Source organism: Crocodylus porosus, unplaced genomic scaffold (assembly GCF_001723895.1).
Source record: "Crocodylus porosus isolate Cpor-Errol unplaced genomic scaffold, CroPor_comp1, whole genome shotgun sequence".
In the NCBI taxonomy this organism is placed as follows: domain Eukaryota; kingdom Metazoa; phylum Chordata; order Crocodylia; family Crocodylidae; genus Crocodylus; species Crocodylus porosus.
The window spans coordinates 226145-246361 of record NW_017728910.1 but is presented as its reverse complement, the minus strand read 5'-3'; the positions used below and the strand labels follow the sequence as shown (position 1 = coordinate 246361).

The 20217-nt window shown below is 44.8% G+C and overlaps 1 protein-coding gene across 3 annotated transcripts in view; it reads left to right on the top strand.

Moving 5' to 3' along the window:
* Positions 1–20217, top strand: part of LOC109308329 (putative gamma-glutamyltransferase YwrD) — a 49086-nt gene that overhangs the window by 19819 nt on the left and 9050 nt on the right. For all 3 annotated transcript variants that reach the window (XM_019532571.1, XM_019532572.1, XM_019532573.1), the window contains exons 6-9: positions 10429–10581; positions 14887–14974; positions 15623–15794; positions 19114–19276. In XM_019532571.1, the coding sequence (XP_019388116.1) occupies positions 10429–10581; positions 14887–14974; positions 15623–15794; positions 19114–19276 (576 nt within the window). The remainder of the gene's footprint in view (positions 1–10428; positions 10582–14886; positions 14975–15622; positions 15795–19113; positions 19277–20217) is intronic.

Sequence of the window (20217 nt, the reverse complement as noted above, 5' to 3'; positions counted from 1 at the left end):
AGGGAGCACAGAAGAAAAATCTACTTGAGCCCCCAGTCTCTTGAGCCCAGCCCCCAGAGCCCTGTAATCACCCATGACCCGGTCCGAATTACTCGTGGCCGTGTCGTCCATGCCCACATGGATGAGGAGCATGGGGTAGTAGTCGGAGGGGTGGATGAGCCTGGGGATCCTCTCCTCAACGTCCCAGATGCGGGCCCCGGGAAGGCAGCAGACCTCTCGGGCCGAGGGAGGTCTTTCCAGTACAAAGCGTTCTTTTGGGGGTCTGAGGAAAAGGCTGCAGGTTTCGGGACTGGAAGAGTCCAGCGAAAAGGGAGCTCTGAACTGTGGGTTTGGTATTTTTTAAACCTGGAAAATGCACTTGAATTGAAGTAAAATTGGACATGATACTCACTAGTACTATTTATAGTTTAATCACTGTTCTTATGCTAGCTCTCGTATTCTTAGGAGATTACATGCACATGATATGAAGACACTAGAGCATTTTTTTTTTAAATGGGAATAAAAAAAGTGCATTTAGCTAGGTGTCTGTAGTGTTTTTACCTATTTGTTCAGCTGCAGGCTGATGTAGCTTGATTTTGTTAGATGTTTCTTTGCAGTCTGTTTTATGCCTAAAGAATATACAAACTCCTGTTTCCCTGAATACAACAGGAATCTTATAGCCAGCCTACAATGTCTTTTGTTCACAGTTCCAGACACAATACACAGTTTGCTCGGACTGTTTTGGGTGGGGGGAGGGAGTCCTTCCCCTCCCCGCTGCTTCTCTGGTGTTTTCTGTTGCTGCTCAAACTCTCGAGTCTATGTAGCTCCAGCAGTCTGTGTCTTACCATGTGCATTTGTTATCAGTGCCATGGATACTTTCTTCTTAGCTTGGCAATGCAGGGTTCATATTCTGGGCCAGGGCTTTTACTGTTTCAGTTTTTACTAAACAAAGGAGTATTCTAAAAGGTCCCTTCTGTAGCCTGAATGAGGAGGGTATTGATAAACCTCACTGACATCAATGGATGTAATCCAGCCTGGGACAGTTGTTATGCTGATAGTTTACGCGCATAAAGCTCTTTTTCCATGTGAAGTATTAGGTTTGTGAGATTAAAGTTAAAAGATGCTTTATTCTGTGGTTATAAGTAAACAAATGGAGGCAGCTGTATTTTTCTCATGTCTGTGGGCATGATAAAGGATGATTTTAAGCAGAGGAGAAATGTTTTATTATAAATGGCTGATTAGTGAAGGGTCTGAGGCAGTCTGAATTAAATTAGTTTTATTTCCATAGCAACTCATACTGCTTCCTGGCTAACTTGGTTTGAGTAAACATAAAACTGAAATTAATGGGTGATGGCTGTCCACTTATTAGTGAGCAGAGGCTCATCATAAATATCAGTATCCTGAACAGACAAAGGCAATTTACAGTCCAACATTAAGGTTATGTTGCAAGTGGTTCAGATACAAATGACAGCAAAGAAACAGACACCTAATTAAGATTGAGAGCCTGTTGATATGTAACACCATTTACGCTAAAAACAGATGCATGGGCTCAGTAGGATGAAACATGCTGGATTACTTCATTTCTTTTTTAGCATGAAATCATGCTGTCAAGTGATATAGCAAATCTAGTGTGACTCTACAGAACAAAGTAACACTTAACCCATTTAACAAGATAAGTGGAAGTTTTTCTTTGGGTGGGGGGAGTGAAAATTCTCTGTTTACCTCAAATCTGGATCTCAGAGGTAAGTCAGTTACCACTATTATTACAAAACATACAGTAGATACAAATGCCTCATTCACTAAATGCATGAGCCTTAACATGAAAGAAAAGTTGTTTTACTATTGTTGGAGTGGTTCTGATTAGAGAAGAATAGTATTTCTGATTTTTTACTTTTTTAAAGGGAAAAACAAGTCCTTACTGTTAACCTAAAAGCTGCAGAAAAGTTTTTTTTCCCAAAAGTTTCGGTGTTGTCTCTTAAATATTTGGATATGTTATAGTTACCAGAGCTGGTGTATGGATCTCCCAAAACAATCATAGCTTTCCGTGGAATTGGGTTCCCTGAATTATGCCACCCAGAAAAGTAAAGCAGTCTTCTTTTATTCATAGCGTTCTTGTGAAGCTTCCAGGTTGGAAACATTAAAATGTTGGACTTTTTAAAAAATACTCTATAAGAAATATTTCACACCAATAGATTTTTTTCTTTTGATGTCTTTGGTTATATCCCAGCTTGGGCTTGACACTTCCAGATGAGCAAGTAAGGCTTCAAATTTTCCATGTATTCTTAAAAACAGGCTGTTTGCACAAATGCTTTCCCCTCAGAAGTTAAATACTAGCATGTCTTGAAGAATTTTTGTTTGCTTTTTACAGACAAGTTCTAAATTTTTCTAATTCAAAAATGGTTAAATATTTCTTTTTTGTTTTTTAGCTTGTCTACATGATTAAGGAGGGGAGTTTTATTGTGATTCAGTTGGCTCTTGTTATGGTCTGGTACTAATTTGTTAAATATTAACCTGAGTTGAACACTCCCTTGTATGCAGAGATGATACACCTCCCACTGTTTGTCCTCTCATCCCTTCAGTACCAGGTACCTGTGACAAAATGTACTTCTCATTTTGCCCTTGAAGTTACAATTTTCTATTGTATTAGATTATTGCAGTGCTCTACCTTTGCGTTGGCTGTGCTAGAATGCAACAGTGCAAAGGTTAAGATTCACTTAGCTTGATTCAGATCTCACTAACAACAGTGTAAACGAGGAACATTCAGAGTCATTTGAGTTAACAGCAGTGTGGGCATAAAACCAGTGTCATTCTCTTCTGTCCTTACTGAAGTTTCATTCAGTGATGCAGGATTTCCTCCCTGTTTATATAAATAGCTTTGTATGAAGAGTCTTTCTTTTAATAATTCCAAGATATTCCTCAGAAGTAATAAAACACATTTCAGTTTAGAAGAACTCTTTTCCTTTATTTCAGTGATACGTTGTAGCGTGAATGTCCCTTCTAACAGTCAGTTAGTGTCAATAGTGTCAACTACTATACCAAACAATGTCATCTTGCTGTTTCCTTTGCTACCCTGTCTGTATCCATCTGGCTCATATTTTGGTAGCAGGCTCCTAGGGCAGGACCTATCTGCCTCTATCCTGTGATTGTATTAGTGCCTAGCACGGGGGTGGGCAAAATATAGCCCGCAGGGCCATTCTATCCGGCCTGCAGGGCCCCTAAAAAATTAAGACAATTAATGTTCATCTGTCTTTGGCTTCTGCCAAAAATGACAGGAACCAGGGGCAGTAAGACCCAGGGAAAGCCCGGTGAGCTCCCTCAACAGCAGGACCTGCCTGGCCCTGCCTCCCCATCCAGAAGCCCCAGCAGGAGCTTCTGGCCTGGGACCATTTGGCCGCCCTGCACCAGAAACTCGGGTAAGGGGGGAGGGGAGGACCCTGGAGAAAAGTGGCCCCTCTCCCGCCCTGTGGCCGGTGCTCCCCGCTGCAGCCTCTCGCAGCCTGCACAGGGCTGTCCTGAGCAGGCACAGGCAGCCCCATGTGGGCTGTGAGCGGCTGCAGCGTGGGGTGCCAACCACAGTGTGGGAGAGGGCTGCTTTTCCTCCCATGCTTAGCACCAGCGTGTAACCCACCCCTGCTGCCAGCCTGGGCCCCACACCAGCTCCAGGCTTGCCCACTGGGGCTGCTTCATAGCAGCTGTGGCCCCTCTGCTTGTTGCGCTGGGCACTGTTTGCTGCTGCTGCCCACCCGGAGCTCGCATGCTGGGCAGCCCAGAGGCAGTGGAGTCAAACACTGCTTGGCGCGGCATGTAGGGGGACCACAGCTGCTGCTGCTGTGTTCAGCCCTAACGGGCAAGCCTGCAGCTGGCACGGGGCCCAGGCTGGCAGTGGGGGCAGGCTACAAGCTAGTGCTGAGCATGGGGAAAAGTGGCCCCTCGCTTACCCTGTGGGCTGTGAGTGGCTGCAGCAGGGAGTGCCAGCCACAGGTCGGGCGAGGGACCGCTTTTCTGTGCGCTCTGCACCAGCTCATGCCCTGCCAGGGAGCAGGGGGTCGGGGCTGTACACTGTTCCCCACCTGTACCGCGGGGGAAGTGAGCGGGAGCATGGAGCCCGCACCACTGTCCTGGGGCTAGCACTGGTGGGGCCCAGAGCAGGGCAGCAGGGGTACAGGGTCCTGGCTGGCAGGGACTCTATGGACCCAGGCCAGCTCCCCCCTCTCCCTATGAGTGCAGCCCAGCCTGACTTCACAGACCCCTGCCAGCCTGTGCCCTGCTCTGGGCCCCGCTAGTGCTGGCCTTGAGACATTGGTCCCGAGACATTGGTCCCAAGACATTGGGGCATTGGTCCCAAGATGGTGACCAGGGGGCATGGCACCTGTCAAGGGGCAGGGCTACCCATGCGGCCCTCAACAGCGTGCCAAAACTGGGTAAGCGGCCCTCCACCCAAAATAATTGCCCACCCCTGGCCTTGCACATTAGTTTCCCAGGCACTACTGCAGTACAAATAATACTGATTTAAAGCTAAGGAAAATAAATCATTAAGTTATGGCAAGTATTGCTGGGTCTTGGCCCCATTTGATGTGTGTCTGGATTACATGGTAACAAGTACAGCAGAATAAACTAAATTTAACATATAAACCATGTTGTTAGCACCAACTAAACAAATGAAAAGGATGCCTCCAGCTCCTTATGTCCTCATATTCCTCACCCTCCCATTGTTCATTTGCAATCAAGAGTCAGAGCAGTTGTCTGAGGTCGGGGGATTCCAACATCCCCATTTGGTGTCATCCCATCTGTTTGGACTTTACTCTAGTGTTCTACTTCCTCCTTCCCCAGCCTGTCTCTATCATCCCAGATCCATCTCTTGTCTTAGCTACTACTGTTTCTATGATCAGTGCACTCCCTGAAACATTGCTATCCCTGTAGCTAGATGCACGCTGCCTGGCCAGATATTCATTAGTGTCCTGCAGGCCTCAATTTGGGGCAGTGGTGGCTGCTGCTCTCCACCCATTTGCCTAGTTTGGTTTTATATACTTTCTAGGCCTCTTCCTTCTTCATCTGCCTGTACTGACACAACACAGCCATCAAGTTGATTTCTTCTCTTGAATTAAAAACCCCCACCTCCTACCAGAAAGATGTTCCTATGAATGCTGATACTTCCACACCTAATTCCTGGGCCTTGTAATTATTATGGCTTCTAAAAGGGTGAGGGGGGAAGAAAGACAAATAAGAGAGAACTGTAACTATAGTGGTCCAGTCCTGCACACATCTAAACCAATATTAGACAGACAGAGAGGGAGAGACTGACTCTGTGTTCTGGAGGCATGGGGGCAAACTCGGCAGAACCTGAGGGGGAAAGATGTAAAGGAGATGTCATTCCTGCAGTTATGAGATGCATAAGGTTGCTCCCTCCTACCCTCTGGCCTAGGGACAGACATTCAAAAAGCCTGAGCCTGAATTGATTCAATCTTTGCAGGTTAGTCTAACCTGGCAAGGCTAAACTCTTTTGTAACTGCATAGACATCCCTGGTGGACCAAAGAATTGCAGGCACATGCTTGCAGTGGCTCAGGCTAAAAGCCAGGGCTCATTAGGGCAGCCCTCCCTTCCCCTCCACAGTGCTGAGCTGAGGGGGGCATAGCCAGGCCCTGGCAGGATGCTCTGATTAGGGTGGGGTCCCCCCCACCTCCTGCTGTTGATAACAGAGCATCAAGTCACACAGCAGGCAGTTGCACAGCAAGTTATCATTTATCAGCCCATCAAATAAAACAAAGCATCTCTCATTAGTTCAAGTTCTTCTTAAACAACTTTTTCTAAGGAAGGAATGCAGGGACATTATCTGTTGATTAGCTCCAAAAAGCCCTAAACTGACATTGTCCTGTCTGCCTTTGTCCTGTCTCCCACAACGCAGACCAGAGCCAGCATGTGGTATGCTAGCTAATGCTGAGAGGTTTCTGTGTAAGGCAGAAGAGAGGAAAAAATCCCTGCTTGAGCAGGGAGTGGTGAGGGGGAGGGGAGGGAGCAGGAGGAAGGCAGGCAGATGTTTGCAGTCTTTGCCTGAGCTCCAGCCAGGGAGCAGAGGGGAGGGGCCAGCTCTGCTGTAGAGCAGAGAGCCCAGCCCAAAGAGCATGCTGGGATGCTGGGGGACTCTGGTTTAACTTAAACCAGGAAGCGGTCTGGGACAGACATTGCATAAACCAGTTTGACCCAAATCAGTTAAGTCTGATGCTACTTTCAACCAGGTTTGTCAGCTGGTTTCAGCCATTTTCAAACTGGTTTATGTTTGATGTTATCTGTTCTATTACAGGTTTAAACCAGTTTCTGATCACTTAAACTGATTTATGTGTAATACCTGTCTCTAGCCGTGGTGTCCAGCTTCTTTGTCTTCTGTAGACCAGATCCAGATTACAGGGCTTTAATGCTGCCATTACTCACCCCCCTTTTCCCCTGATGCCAGTTATGGTCACCACTGACAGCTAGGCTTCAGGTATGATGACAGGCAAGAGGGTATGTGGAGGGGGAAGTGACCAGCAGCAGCATTTCCCCACTGAGTGCTAGAGCTGTGCTGACAAGCCCCTTGGGGCTTGCAGGCCAGCCACCAGTTAGACAACTGTGGCATAGGGAATTCACAGCACACCTGAATCTGGGTTTTCCCTTGCCCTGGCGTAAGGAAAGGGGCAGGAATAGTACAGAATGAGCTATGGAGGGAAGGTTTTTGACTGCTGTAAAGCAGAATGCCAGGTGTATCTTATGCTGGGGTTGGTACATAATCAAATTTGATCTGTGTAGGCAGTAACTGTGAATGATTTCACTGTCAGATTTACTTTCTGCTGCTGTATTGGCATCAGCATTGGAGGTGTCCAGATGGAGGCTGGACACAGTTCGACTGCAAACATGATCAAAGACTCAACACTTCAGATCCTGAATAGAACTTGCACAACAGGAAGTCCATGTGTTATTTTGTCTTAGATGAGTATGTAAAGACAGTAGTGTCTTTGCTTCTGTGTTTGCCACTGCCACCTGGAAGTTCTGTGGAAGGACTGAGAAGCAAGGATGGACTCCTGAAATTCAAGATTCTAATGACTCCATTTAATTACTTTAGGTCTATTGTACAAATGATGTACAGTACTTATTTTTATTGTTCCTTTTTAACTTTGTAATTAACTAGTAAGTGTAACTCTTAAGATAGCTGGGAGTTTACTCCCTTGAATGTAGCCGCAAGCCTACTCCTTTTTTCAGTCTGAGAAATGTTTTTTTCTTGTATGGGATGATGTCTTTTAAAGATATCAAATATTTGAAAGACTCAGTAAATACCCCAGCTTGGAAATGACAAGCTGTGCATGTAAATGTACTTGCAAGCAGTATCATTTTGTTAGCATGATAACACATCTTTCTGTCTTATTTAATTACATAACTATGGAATTCCTTTCAGCTCTCAAAAACGTCATTGCCATATGGTCTGTATGCTTATTGCTTGAGCATCTGTCACACCCTTGGCTATCTGAATAAAGAGGCATGTATTTCACATCCAGGCATACAATTATCTATATTAAGTCAAAGATGCTTAACATACCAGTTACTGAGAAGTTGAAGTTCCAGTATCTGAGATTCCTTAGTGGCTTTCTATAAATGTAGTTTCTTTGTACTTGGCTTGCACTTGTCACCATTTGGTAATGATTTATCTAACCTGAGGTGCAGCCCTGTTTCACTTACCCCTGCTGGTGCGGGCCTGCCTCTCACTTGAGTTTGAGCATGCGGTCTTCTGGTGGACAGTGCCCACCTTTGAGGAATGCTGGGCCGTCAGAGGGGCACTGTGCCAAGTCGAGGGGGGACGCCTGCTCCTTGCGCTGTGGTGCCACCACCTGTTCAGGGTGCGGGGGCAGGTCCAGCGAGCTGAGACCTCAGGCTTTGTCCATTTGGGCTGACCCCTGATGTCCTGAGGCCCCCTTGGGCTTCCCCACTGGCAGAACTGTATATATGTATATATTTCTTTGTCCTCTGTTTTTTTTATTTTTGTCTGGAGTGTGTGGGCAGGCCTTGCAGGCCATGAGCCCAGGCCTTGTACTTAGGACCAGACCTTCAGGCCAACTTATATGTAGTCCTTACTGCCCCCTACTTGTCACCCTCCCCAGAATAAATGTTTCTAAAAGTAAAAAACAAAAAAACCCCAAACCCCTATGGATCTTTCTCTGGACTTTCATAACATAATCAAGGCTGCTTCTTGTCCCTATGCTGACAATGGTTAGCAACGTTTTTGGGCAGTGCGCCAAAAGCACGCACAACCTTGATTTGTAAGATGTTGATGTGCTAGGGTCAGAAAGTGGGGGAGCCATCAGGCTGATGAAGGGTGTTTGTATCCTAAAGCTTGCAAAGTAGACTTTTTCCAACTATTTTAGTTGTTTTAATAAAAAATATCACATTTACTCAAAGAACCTTGTCTGCCTATATCCTTAAACCAACACAGCTACAACTATACCTCTCAAACGTGGAAGATTATTATGCTGCCTTGTGATTATGAAAAACATGGTGAGTCTTTGTCATCGTCCCCGATAGTCTGTAGAAGTGCTGTGAAGCTTCATAAGGTTATACAGCAAAAGTTTTGGGTAGATCAAATGCTTAGTGCCACCTGGTCTCTCTGGAGGGAGCTTCATGTGCCTCAAAAGCCATGCTAAACTGAATGAATTCTTGACCTCCCTGCAAGGGAGGGTTGGGAAGATGGCAGAGTTCCTCCATATTAGGTACTGAGGAAAATGGATGTTGCATAATTTCCAGAGACAGGTTAGAGCCTACAATCTATGTAGGCTCCCCAGAGCTCCAGGAGGAATCATGGATGTCTGTGTCCAAAGGTCATTGTACCACTCCTGCCATGAGGCTGTGACTGTTCAGCCCTGTGCATTTCCTAGGGATTATAAAAACACAGTTAAAATAGTAATCACTACCACATATCCTTTTTTCATCTCTCACTTAGCGTGTTTCATTTTTATTTGACACCTTTAAATCATTTTTGTATGGGCAGAATGTGTGTTGCATAAACAACTGTATTCCAAAAAAAGGGCCACGCTTAGAAAATTATAAGTGCCAAGAGAAGATTTATGAAGATCTGGTTAGACGATGGTTGTAGACTTTGCTGTGGTTGTATGCAAAGTCACTGTATATTTAATAGTTACTGTGGTGTGTTAGCAGCATATATTCTCATTTTATCATGATCCTTAAATGGCTGGTTGCATCCCATGTAAATACCTGCTTTGTACTCTAATAATAAAAAATGCATTATCAAAGGATTACATAGTGCTGTATGAATATCGATTACATTTTATAGGTAAGTAAAATGAATACCAACATTTTCAAACTTGGATTCTTAAAATTAGTCATTTATGATCATGTTGAAGTACTCAGTTAATGGGCCTACATTTCAGAGGTGTTGAATATACCGTAGCTTTAATTAGAGGCCTTAGGGTGCATGGTATGTGAAATGGGTGACATTTCAAACTCCCTGAGTTACTAAGTGCAGCTGGAAAGTCTTGTATTCCTCTGAAAGTGCTGAGCTGCACTGGAAAAGCTTTGGAATAATTGACAAGCATAGACCAGTGGTATTTTTCTGTTGACAAAATTCTATACTGGTAGGGTAAAGAGATCTGAGTGGGTTGTATAGGCTACAGGACAGAACAGAAATTAGACCATGTCATCCAGGATGCACAGCCGTTTCTGGAATCTAATCTATGTAGTGAAATTATTTCTGGAGTTGAATTGACCTAAATCGGTGGTGTCAAACTCATCTGCCCCCACAGGCCAGGTAAGTGATGCAGGTCTGATTTGTGGGCCAGATGAACAATCCAGCGCCAGTTCCACAGGCTAGAATAGGCTTACCCCCCTAACCCCACCCCTCAGCTACCAGGTCCAGTGCCCCTGGCCTCTACTCTGGCTGGTCTGGGACTGTACCACATGTGTCACCCACTCCAGCTGGTCTAGGACATGCACTACACACAGTGCACACCCCAGTTTGTCTGGAGTGGGTGCTGTGTGTCACGGACCAGCTGTAAGAAGTGCTATAGGCACTAAATCTGATATGTAGGCGGACCCAGACTGGCCCAGCTTGGGTATCACTTGCAATGTATGCATCAGACCACCTTGGGACCGATGCTGTATGCAGCATATATCTCAGACTGGTTGGGCCCTGTTCACGAGGTTAGTTTGGTACATGCCCTGTGTGGGTCATCTGGAGTCCCAGGGCCAGCACTAGGGACCTGCTGATGAAGGTCCACAGGCTGCATATGGCCTGTAGGCCACATCATTGGCACTCCTCACCTAAATCATCCATGTATGACTGTAATTGCAATGATGTAATTATCAGTCTCTTTGAGATGAAGATGCCAATTTGACATCTATCAAAATAAGTTTCCAATCCTGCACTGCTCTTTCTATGATAAACTCAAGGTGTCATTATAATTAACTTTCAGGAGATAGCAAGATGTGGAAAGAAAGGATTCTATGAAGGTACAATTGCAGCAGCTGTTGTAGAAACTGTTCGGAGACATGGAGGAGTAATGGATTTAGAGGATCTTAAAAGCCATGTAACTGATGAAGTCAAACCGATTTTCACAAATTATAAGGTAGGAGGGATTGTTCAGTGCTTTGAACCTGGTAGCGCCTGTGGGCCAGGATTTCCAGGTTTGGCTTGAATAATTACATGTACCTATTTGCCTGCCTACCATATCTATCAATAGCTAGCATACACTGTGACTCAGGGGCTTGTCCTTGACAACCATATGGCCATTTTATGTTTATTAAGACCATCTATATTGGGGGTGGGCCGGATCCATCCTGCAGGTGGGCACCCACCAATTAATTGTATCAGGCCCAGCTGATGTCTGCCCCATCTGTGCTTCCCATGGGGCTGAGTCCCACGTAGGGTAGCATGTGCTATGCTCCCGGTGTCCTGCACCAGGGGGCCCCAGCCCTTACCAAGGGCCACAGCTTCCAGGCGGGGTGGCTGCTGCTGGGCTCCTCCAGCGACGATGACTCCTGTCCCTGTTGCAGTTCTCTGAGCAGCAGATATGGAAGGGAATCTGCAGTATTGAGGGAAGCAGGATTGGGGGTGGGCTCTGCCTGCAGCTCACTTTAGTCCTGCTTGTGGATGGCTGGGCAGGGGAGTGAGTGGATGGAGGGGAGGGATGTATGAGCTTGGCTCCTTGCAAAGCCCCGCCAGGCACATGCATGCCAGGCAGATGAGGCAGAAGCAGCAGCTGCAGGAGCCAGCCTGGGATTGGTTATAGTCCTGTTAGGCAGGTACAGGACAGGCAGGTGGGGCAGAAGTAGCAACAGGAGCCAGTGCAAACTTGGCTGCAGCTCTGCCAGGAAAGCACGGGACAGGCAGACGGGGTGGAAGCAGCAGCATCAGGAGCCAGCTCAGGGTCAGCTGTAGCCCTGCTGGGCAGGGGCAGGACACAGAGAGCAAGAGAGCTCATGGCACCAGGCTTGGGCTTCCTTTCTTCCACCCCACCCCCTCGCTTCTCCTAGGAACTTTCTTTGCTGCCTACCGGCGGCAGCTGCTTTCCCACCTGTTTGCAGTGCTGCAAGCCAAGTAGGCAGCATGGATCTTCCACCCCACCACTGCCAACCCGGTCCACCACACGCGAACCCCACACATCACCATACCCTACACATATCCCACATGTACACCCACACACATCCCACACATACACCCATGCACACCCCTCCCACCCACCCCTGCGCAGCCCCACCATGCCCACACACTCCCACACCCCAACCACTCCTCCCATACAACCACCTACCCCTCCCCTCAATATACAAACAACGCCCGCCCCTTCCCAAAAGGAGTATTTCTTGGGCAAAGGAAAATACTTCTCGCGGCAAAGGTCAGGGATTACGGTACAGGACTTCTTGCCCCAAGATTGTGACCAGGGGGTAGGACTACCCTTGCGGCCCTCAACACTTCACCAAAACTTGTTAAGTGGCCCTCCGGCCTAAATAATTGCCTACCCTTGACTTGTGTTCACTACTAATTATGTGTGTGCACATGCATTTCAGCTATATGGTCAGGTTAGCTCTTCATGTGCAATTATGCATGTATGATTATATGATTATTCAAGTCTAGCATGAAGAGTCCTTCTTTGTTGATGATTAGTTAATTGCTTACTCATTTTAAGATAAATCACAAAATGTAGATTCAGATCTAGATTTTGAGTACCAGAGTTTAAACTGGTTCTTTTTTCCTGATATGTGGGTATGGTTCAAACTTCTTGAAGCAAAGAAGAAGCAAGACAATAGGTCTGTGCAAAACAGCACTGTTTCATTTCAACTTCCGTTTTCTCGTTTTGATGGAACAATGTTTTCATTTCAACTTTTCATTTCATTTTGAAGCACTGCTCCATTTCATTTCCCTACAACTATTTCGCTGTTTTGATGATGTTTTCAAAGCTTTGCCCGTAGGCTATAATGGAGAATCATGAAAGTGCCTATAACTTTGTCATTTCTTGTCTGATTTGGATGAAAATTGCAGGGATGGTAGCCCGTTTTGAGGGCATGAAGCCTGCCAGGTTCCAAGGAGACAGGTGCAGGGGTTTCTGGAAAACTTTACCTCAAAGTGCTGACAAGCAAAACGTGCACTTGCTGGCAGCAGCAGCCTCCTGTCATCCCATGTGCAGATCTGGGGACTTGCACCCCTAGGGTGGCTGTGGGGCTGTGCCTGATTCTTCCCAAGGGTGTGGGCCCCCAGATCTGTGCTCAGGTTGATGGGAGGAGTCTGGCAGCCCTGGGAGGGCAGATTGAGTTCTGTGGGGCTGGTGGAGCCGGTGGGAGCACAGCCCTGGCTCTCCCCACCTCCCGCCACCAGGCTGTGCTTCGACCGGCTCCACCAGCCCCATGGAGCTCAGCCGAGCGGCAGGAGACAAAGCACTGCTTTGGTTCTCCCCTGCCTCCTGCCACTGGGTGAGCTCTGTGGGACTGGCAGAGCCAGTCCGAGTGCAGCCCTGGCTCCCCCCCACCTCCTGCCACTGGGCTGCACATCGAGTGGCTCCACCAGCCCCATAGAGCTCAGCCCAGCAGTGGGAGGCAGCGGGACAGCCAGTGGCAGAGCCGCTGAGAGCACAGCCCTGGCCAGTGGCTCTCCCCCACCTCCCACCATGTGACAAGCCTCTAAGCCTGTGACAAGAAAAGAAAGTACAAGGAAAATTCAATGTTGTTGTTTCATGGGCCTTCAATTCTCCTTAAAGGGTTTTGTGTAAAATGGTACAATATTCTTCCTCCTTGCACCACACTGAGTCACTGGGTCCCGCTGAGCCCTTTCTCCCACAAAGGAAGAAATTTTGGTAAATTAAGCTCCGTGAGAATTGTTATTATATAGGAAATACTCGTGCATTTTTACTTCAGCATTTGTACCTGTTAAAGTTTTCTTAGTTCTTTCTGATGCTGAGAATTATTTGCTTGGGTGGATAATTGGGCTTCAGAGCATGTGAGAGGGTGATATTTTCATTCTTACAATGTGAAAAAGTATGTCTTACATACGTAGGAAAACTGTGCTCTCATGCCCAGTTATTAACTAAGGCGTGCTAAAACACAGTGGTGTTTCCTTCATTAAAGAATATGCTCCCTTTAATCCAGGACTTGATGGTAATCTCATTACTTACGGAGTAACACACCCACTCTGAGTAATGTTCCTAAATTTAGAAACAAAGGAATCTGTCCAGCACAGTTTACGTACGTTATTTTGAAATAGCTGAATATGTCAGGGCCCAGACTTGCAGAGATTTCTCAGGGGAACCTCTGATTGCTGTCAGAGAGAATATTGCCCAAAGTAAAAACCATAGAACGCAAAATACATATAAATAGTCCCTGGAGCAGGGACTGAAGTGTAAGTAAACACTGGGTTTACAGGGTTGGGTGTCTTCTTCAGCCCTCCCTCTGGCCTGATTAAGCCTGAATTCTTCCCTGTGGAGTAATGCAGGAATGCCGGGTAGCCTGGGCAACTGTTCTAACCACTGAGATAACAGGGTCCCTCAGGCAGTTTTTTGTATAATGAAAGCAGCTGTGTGGGCTGTTGTTTTGTCCAAAGCTAGATTCGTTTGGTCTTAGGCAGGGTGTGAGCCTCCCTACTGGGTTGGATCTCTTGGGGGTTTTGAACAGAGGAACATCTAGTTTGGTTTTAGGATTTTGCTTAGCCATGAGCTGGGCATTGAGAAGCTCAGCTCCGGTGGCAGCAGTTCCATACAAAACAATCCCGTATAGATCACATTTTTGGGCTTAAGTGCTTAAAGCAGAACATGATTGGAATTCAGGTACCTAGGTCCTTTTGTGCATCTGGGCCTTAATTCTGTACTTCAGGCAGTACTCCTACCTTTTCTTATGGGAACTCTAGAAGAAGGGCTCCCCTTATCTTCTGATGCTTCCAGCACACTTTTGCTGGAGCTGCCTTTTGGGTCCAAACATGTAAGGTGCCCACTTACAGTAGCATCGTAAAGAGATGCTAAGCCCCCCCTCAGCTTCCAGTGGAAGGTGCAGTCTCTTATTTTGTGTGCACTGAGTAAAATGAGTCCACAACTTGGCTCTGGATGTGGTTTTGGTGTGTAAAAGGGCTTGGCAAAGCAGACATCTCTAATTCTCAAGCAAAGTTTACCCTCATGAAGGACTGGTATTTCAGCTTTATGGCAATAATTGTAGCTGAAAGCATTACAACTCGTGGTAGGTCTAGGATATAGCATAGGCAGTTGCTTATTAATGTACAAAGTTGAGAGAGAGAAAAGTATCATCTTAATGTTGCCTGATTTCCTGTTTCTTTGAAGAAATCCTAGTTTCTCTTGCACTGTTAATGTGATATACAGCACAGTAGTTTATAAAATGCAGAAAACACATAGAGTGTATATATTTTAAAAATGGAAAAATAACTTCTCTTGTTCCAGGGTGTGAATGTTTGGGAAATGCCTCCAAATGGACAAGGGATCACAGTTCTGATGGCCCTGAACATTTTAGAAAATTTTAACATTAAAGGTATGAGTTTCATTGCAATGAAATTTTTCTTTGGAGAGTAACTTAAGGAAACATGAAAGAAATTTTCAAAAAGATTAAGGTTGTCTTTCAGGTCTCAAGAGCATTTTCATCAAAGTACAAGCAGAAATGAAAACAAAATGGCCATTAAAATAATGTGTTAAACAACTTTTACAGATAATAAGTTAACTCCATTAAGTTAAACAGTACAGTAAAACAAAGTACAATAGGCGCTAAATTGGGAAGGTTTTCTACTATGTTATATATTACTACTTGGATTTATTCTTTTGGAAATTCTGAAAGAAATTTGTAAGTTTAGCAAATAATGCCACAAGTTACAAAAGAAGCCTAACTATAGCTTCAGAAACTGATTTTATGAATGGCTTGGTATCAGTTCAGAAATGGTGTTTGTTCATTCTGTGTCAAGTGTTGTAGAAGATTTAATACAATGAAAAGCTACAGCTAAAATTTGAGGAGCAATAAAGTTAAAGTAACAGCATGATTATTTCCTTTGGGTTCATAAAAAGGATTGACCAAATTAATTCCTGTTAACACTGGTAAGACACAATGTTTATACGGAACAAAAGAACACTGAGCATTTAAATATTATTAAAGCTACATCTAATGTGATTTTGTTGTTGCCGTTTTCAGAAATGGGCCATAACACTGCTGACTATTTACATGTACTGATTGAAACTTTGAAACTCAGCTTCTCTGATGCTTTCTGGTTCTGTGCTGATCCTCAAAAAGTTCCAGTGCCAACAAAAGAATGTCTCTCCAAAATGTACGCTAAAGGACGCTCTGAGCTAATTGATTTACAAAGGTATGCACTACCTTGTTTGCTTTTAATAATGTAAGTGCTTTTCTGATCAGAGGAATTAGAGTAAAATTCTATTTACACAAGTTGCTGGAGTTCTTCATTTATTTCTGTATATTTGCTCATTTAACTAAATGTACTTGATGAATTGCTGTTTATTTTAAAACAAATCTGCCTTTGTATTAAAATGGTCAGTGTAAATCACCAAAGTATACTATTATACTTTATATATGTGTGTGTGTATATATATAGACATATAGATATAGATATCTATAGCTATAGATAAAATAACATGATAAGAAGTGATAACAAATATGATTCAAAATAGGAATGGGTAGGGACTCATTATACTCAAGGAATGGCTGTGTTTAAATTGCAATAAAATTGATAGGCCTAAGGAGGAGTCCCTTAAACTGTTCAAGTCACCCAGAAGTGATAGTTGATACTCAGGGCTAACACATGAAATGTTTTCTCTGACCTTCTATGTTAAAGAAACAGAAATAAAATTGCCTCCTGGCCCTGCCTCTCTTGATCTCAGCCATCCAGTGAGCCAGACTTAAATGCATAATATGTGAAAAATAATTTGTGCAACTTTTCTTAACTGCAGATGTCTTGAATGTTTATCCATATAAAGTATAGGTTGATACCTACTGCCAGCTAGCCAAAATAAGGATTGCAGTACTGTTGAACATCTAATTCTCTGCAGGGTAAACTCCAGGGCCTTCAATAGTGCCTCTGACAGGGAAGTCAGTGACAGGCAATCTGCTTTCCTTTAATCTTCTATTTGCTAGGGTGCATAAAAAGGTCACAGATAAATCCAATGCAGATAAAAAAAACTTGAAATAAATCCACTTCCCCAAGCACACTGCTGATGTTTCGTCCACCTGACCAGCGAAGGGGCATGACAGACTTTATTCTTTCTGTGTTGCTGTTAGTTCTGTTAGTAGTAGGAAAGCAGGAATACAATATTGGAAACCAGAGTGGTTGACATTGTGGTCAAACTCAATAGTAAGCCTTAAGAAGGAACCTACAGGATTGTTTGGAAGGGCATTTAAAATATATTTCATACAATAATGACTTACCTGAACTGCACAAGATGACAAGTCTCAAAATCACAAGAATAAAGTAACTATAGAAGTGCATTTGTAAATATTTGTGGGGGTTTTATTTACCGTACCAATGCGTGTTAGCCTGCTTTTATGTACTTTAGATAAGAGTGTGTATATAAATTTGTTGGCAGGCTTACATCTGGACTTAACTAAACATTAGGGTACAATAGAAAGTCTTTATTGATCTAGACATTATCTGATCCCAAAGGACTTTGGATTCATTCTGTGCTTTATCTTGTGTACGATGTCAGTTGGATCTTACAAAATTACAGAAGGAACTTTATAATGCTTCTTTTGGGGCAGGTTGTGCTCATCGTTGTAAATTCATAGTTTCATAGTTAGTAGGGTTGGAAGGGACCTGAGTAGATCATCTAGTCCGACCCCCTGCCATGGCAGGAAAGAGTACTGGGGTCAAATGACCCCAGCAAGGTGTTCATCTAACCTCCTCTTAAAGACCCCCAGGGTAGGAGCCAGCACCACTTCTCTTGGAAGTTCGTTCCAGATCCTAGCCGCCCTGACCATGAAGTAGCGCCTCCTGATATCTAGCCTAAATCTACCCTCTGCCAGCTTGTGACTGTTAGTCCTTGTGACTCCTGGCAGTGCTCGGGAGAACAGGGACTTCCCCAGTGCCTGCTGGTCCCCCCTGACTAGTTTGTAACAGGCCACTAGATCCTCCCTCAGCCTTCTCTTGTGGAGGCTGAACAGGTTCAGGTCCCGTAGCCTCTCCTCGTAGGGCCTGCCCTGCTGCCCCCTGATCATGCGAGTGGCCCTCCTCTGGACCCTCTCCACGTTGTCCACATCCCTCTTGAAGTGCGGCACCCAGAACTGGACGCAGTACTCCAACTGCGGCCTGACCAGTGCTGCATACGGGGGGAGGATCACCTCCTTGGACCTGCTCGAGATGCAACTGTGGATGCATGACAAGGTGTGGTTGGCCTTTCTGACTGCATCCCCACACTGCCGACCCATGTTCATCTTGGCATCAGTGATGACTCCAAGATCCTTTTCTGCCTCTGTGCTGACAAGAAGGGAGTTCCCCAGCCTATAGGTATGGAGCCGGTTGTTCCTCCCCAAGTGCATCACTTTGCACTTGTCAGTGTTGAATCCCATCCTGTTCTCATCCTCCCACCCCTGTAACCTGTCTAGGTCTGATTGCAGCCTATTCCTCCCTTCTAGTGTGCCCACATCCCCCCACATTTTAGTGCCATCAGCACATTTGAACAGGGTGCTTTTTATCCCCTCATCCAAATCACTGATGAAGATATTGAACAGTGCGGGCCTGAGGACGGAGCCCTGCAGAACCCCACTGCCCACCTACCTCCTGGTCGAAAATGACCCACCCACCACCACTCTGGGTGCAGCCCCCCAGCCAGTTGGTGACCCAGTTGACCGTGTGGGTGTTGACACCACAGTCCCCCAGCTTCTTAATGAGAATGGGGTGAGAGACGGTGTCGAAGGCCTTCCGTAAGTCCAGGAAGACTATGGCCACTGCTACCCCTGCATCTAATGATTTGGTGATCTCATCATAGAAGGCCCCCAGGTTGGTCTGACAGGACCTGCCACTGATTAACTCGTGTCGGTTGCCCCTAAGCGTGAAATCCCCTGCTGGCCCCTCATGGATGTGTGCCAGCGTAATTTTCTCAAACAGCTTGCCTAGGATCAAAGTAAGCGTAACTGGCCTATAGTTTCCCGGGTCTTCCTTCTTCCCCTTTTTGAAGATGGGAACCACGTTGGCCCTCTTCCAGTCTTCTGGCACCACACCAGAGCACCACTAGTGCTCATAAAGCCGTGCCAGGGGTCCTGCAATGACCTCAGCCAATTCCTTTAGTACTCTAGGGTGGAGATCGTCCAGACTGGCTGACTTGAATAAGTCCAGTCCCTCCAGAAGCTCCCTACCTAGTTCCTCACTAACCCTTGGCCCAGGTGTGCCTCCCCTGGGGCCTGAGGGGAGTAATTCAGAGTAATTCCTTTTTTTCTTTGAAGTTACTCTCAAGTTATACTTATGCAATAGGCGCTAGAATCCTGTCCTCTATCTTTATAGGCTGAAACAAAGATTTAGGGGGAAATCGCTTATATTATTCATGCAAATATTGCCCTGGCCTTAAGTAGGGCTACTGAGCAAACATGTCATGATTTTAGCCCACATGTCATGATTTTAATTGGAGTATAAAATAAAGATTTTAGTGCACATTAGTATTTTGTTTTTTATGTTTTAGAGCCAATAAAGATTATAAACCTGGAAATTCCTTACCATCAGGGAGTGACACAGTTTACTTCACAGTAGTGGATGCTCAAGGCAGTGCCTGTTCCTTCATCAACAGCAACTATAAGGGCTTTGGCACAGGACTAATACCAGGTGGCTGTGGATTTGCTCTACAAGTAAGAACATATTTTCCAATGTAACAGTTCTAGCATGCATGAAAACTAATTCAAAAGACAGTTAGAGAGCACTGCTATGCACTACCCTGTATTTAAAATACAGACATTTTTAGGTGTATATTACTCTTGTTAAGTTTGGTAAACTCTGTCATACTTTATATAAATCAGAGATCAAATAACATTTCCTTGTTGGGATAGTTTTTTCATTTCTTTTTCCATGTTACCTCTCAGGATATCTACATAGGATTTTGGGACCAGATGGGAGAGTTCTGGATAATATTACCGTGTGACTCAGTGTACAAGCTGATGCAGAGATGGAGATCTGCAGTCTTATTTGCCTCAAAGTTGGGGTGAAATTTGGCAATCCCCACATTTTAGCCATTTTTGATAAAGAAGTTAAATTTAGAGCTGATGAAATTGTTGAAGTTTCACTTGTGACACCAGGTCCAAATTTTTCCCGAAGATGCTAAAGCTGTGCAGCATCTTTAAAATAAGCTCCTGCTTTATGAATCCCAGCAACAGAAAGTGATTTTTTTTTCATTATTATCATGGAGCAAATTGAGCAACCCTATTATAGTAAACCCCATGGTTCCATACAGTTTGTTATAATTTGCTTGAACTGAACATATTTTTTCTTAAATTTGAGAAGAAAAGCAGTGTTGTTTTCCATGGCTTTTACAGTGTTTATTTAGAAGCAACTGGTTCAGTAAAGCAAGATCTGTGCAGGTGGACATTCCACGTATAAGATTGCTACGCATAGCAACAAACTAAAAGATAAAGTATCTATCATTAAGAGTAAAGAAAGGTTTGGGGAGAAATTGTAGGGATTTCTGTGTTAGGTATATTTTATACCTGTAACATAAACAAGTAAACTTGCCCTTCATTTGTTTAACATCAGAACAATCTATTTATTAATATAAATACTAAACATTTAATCTGAA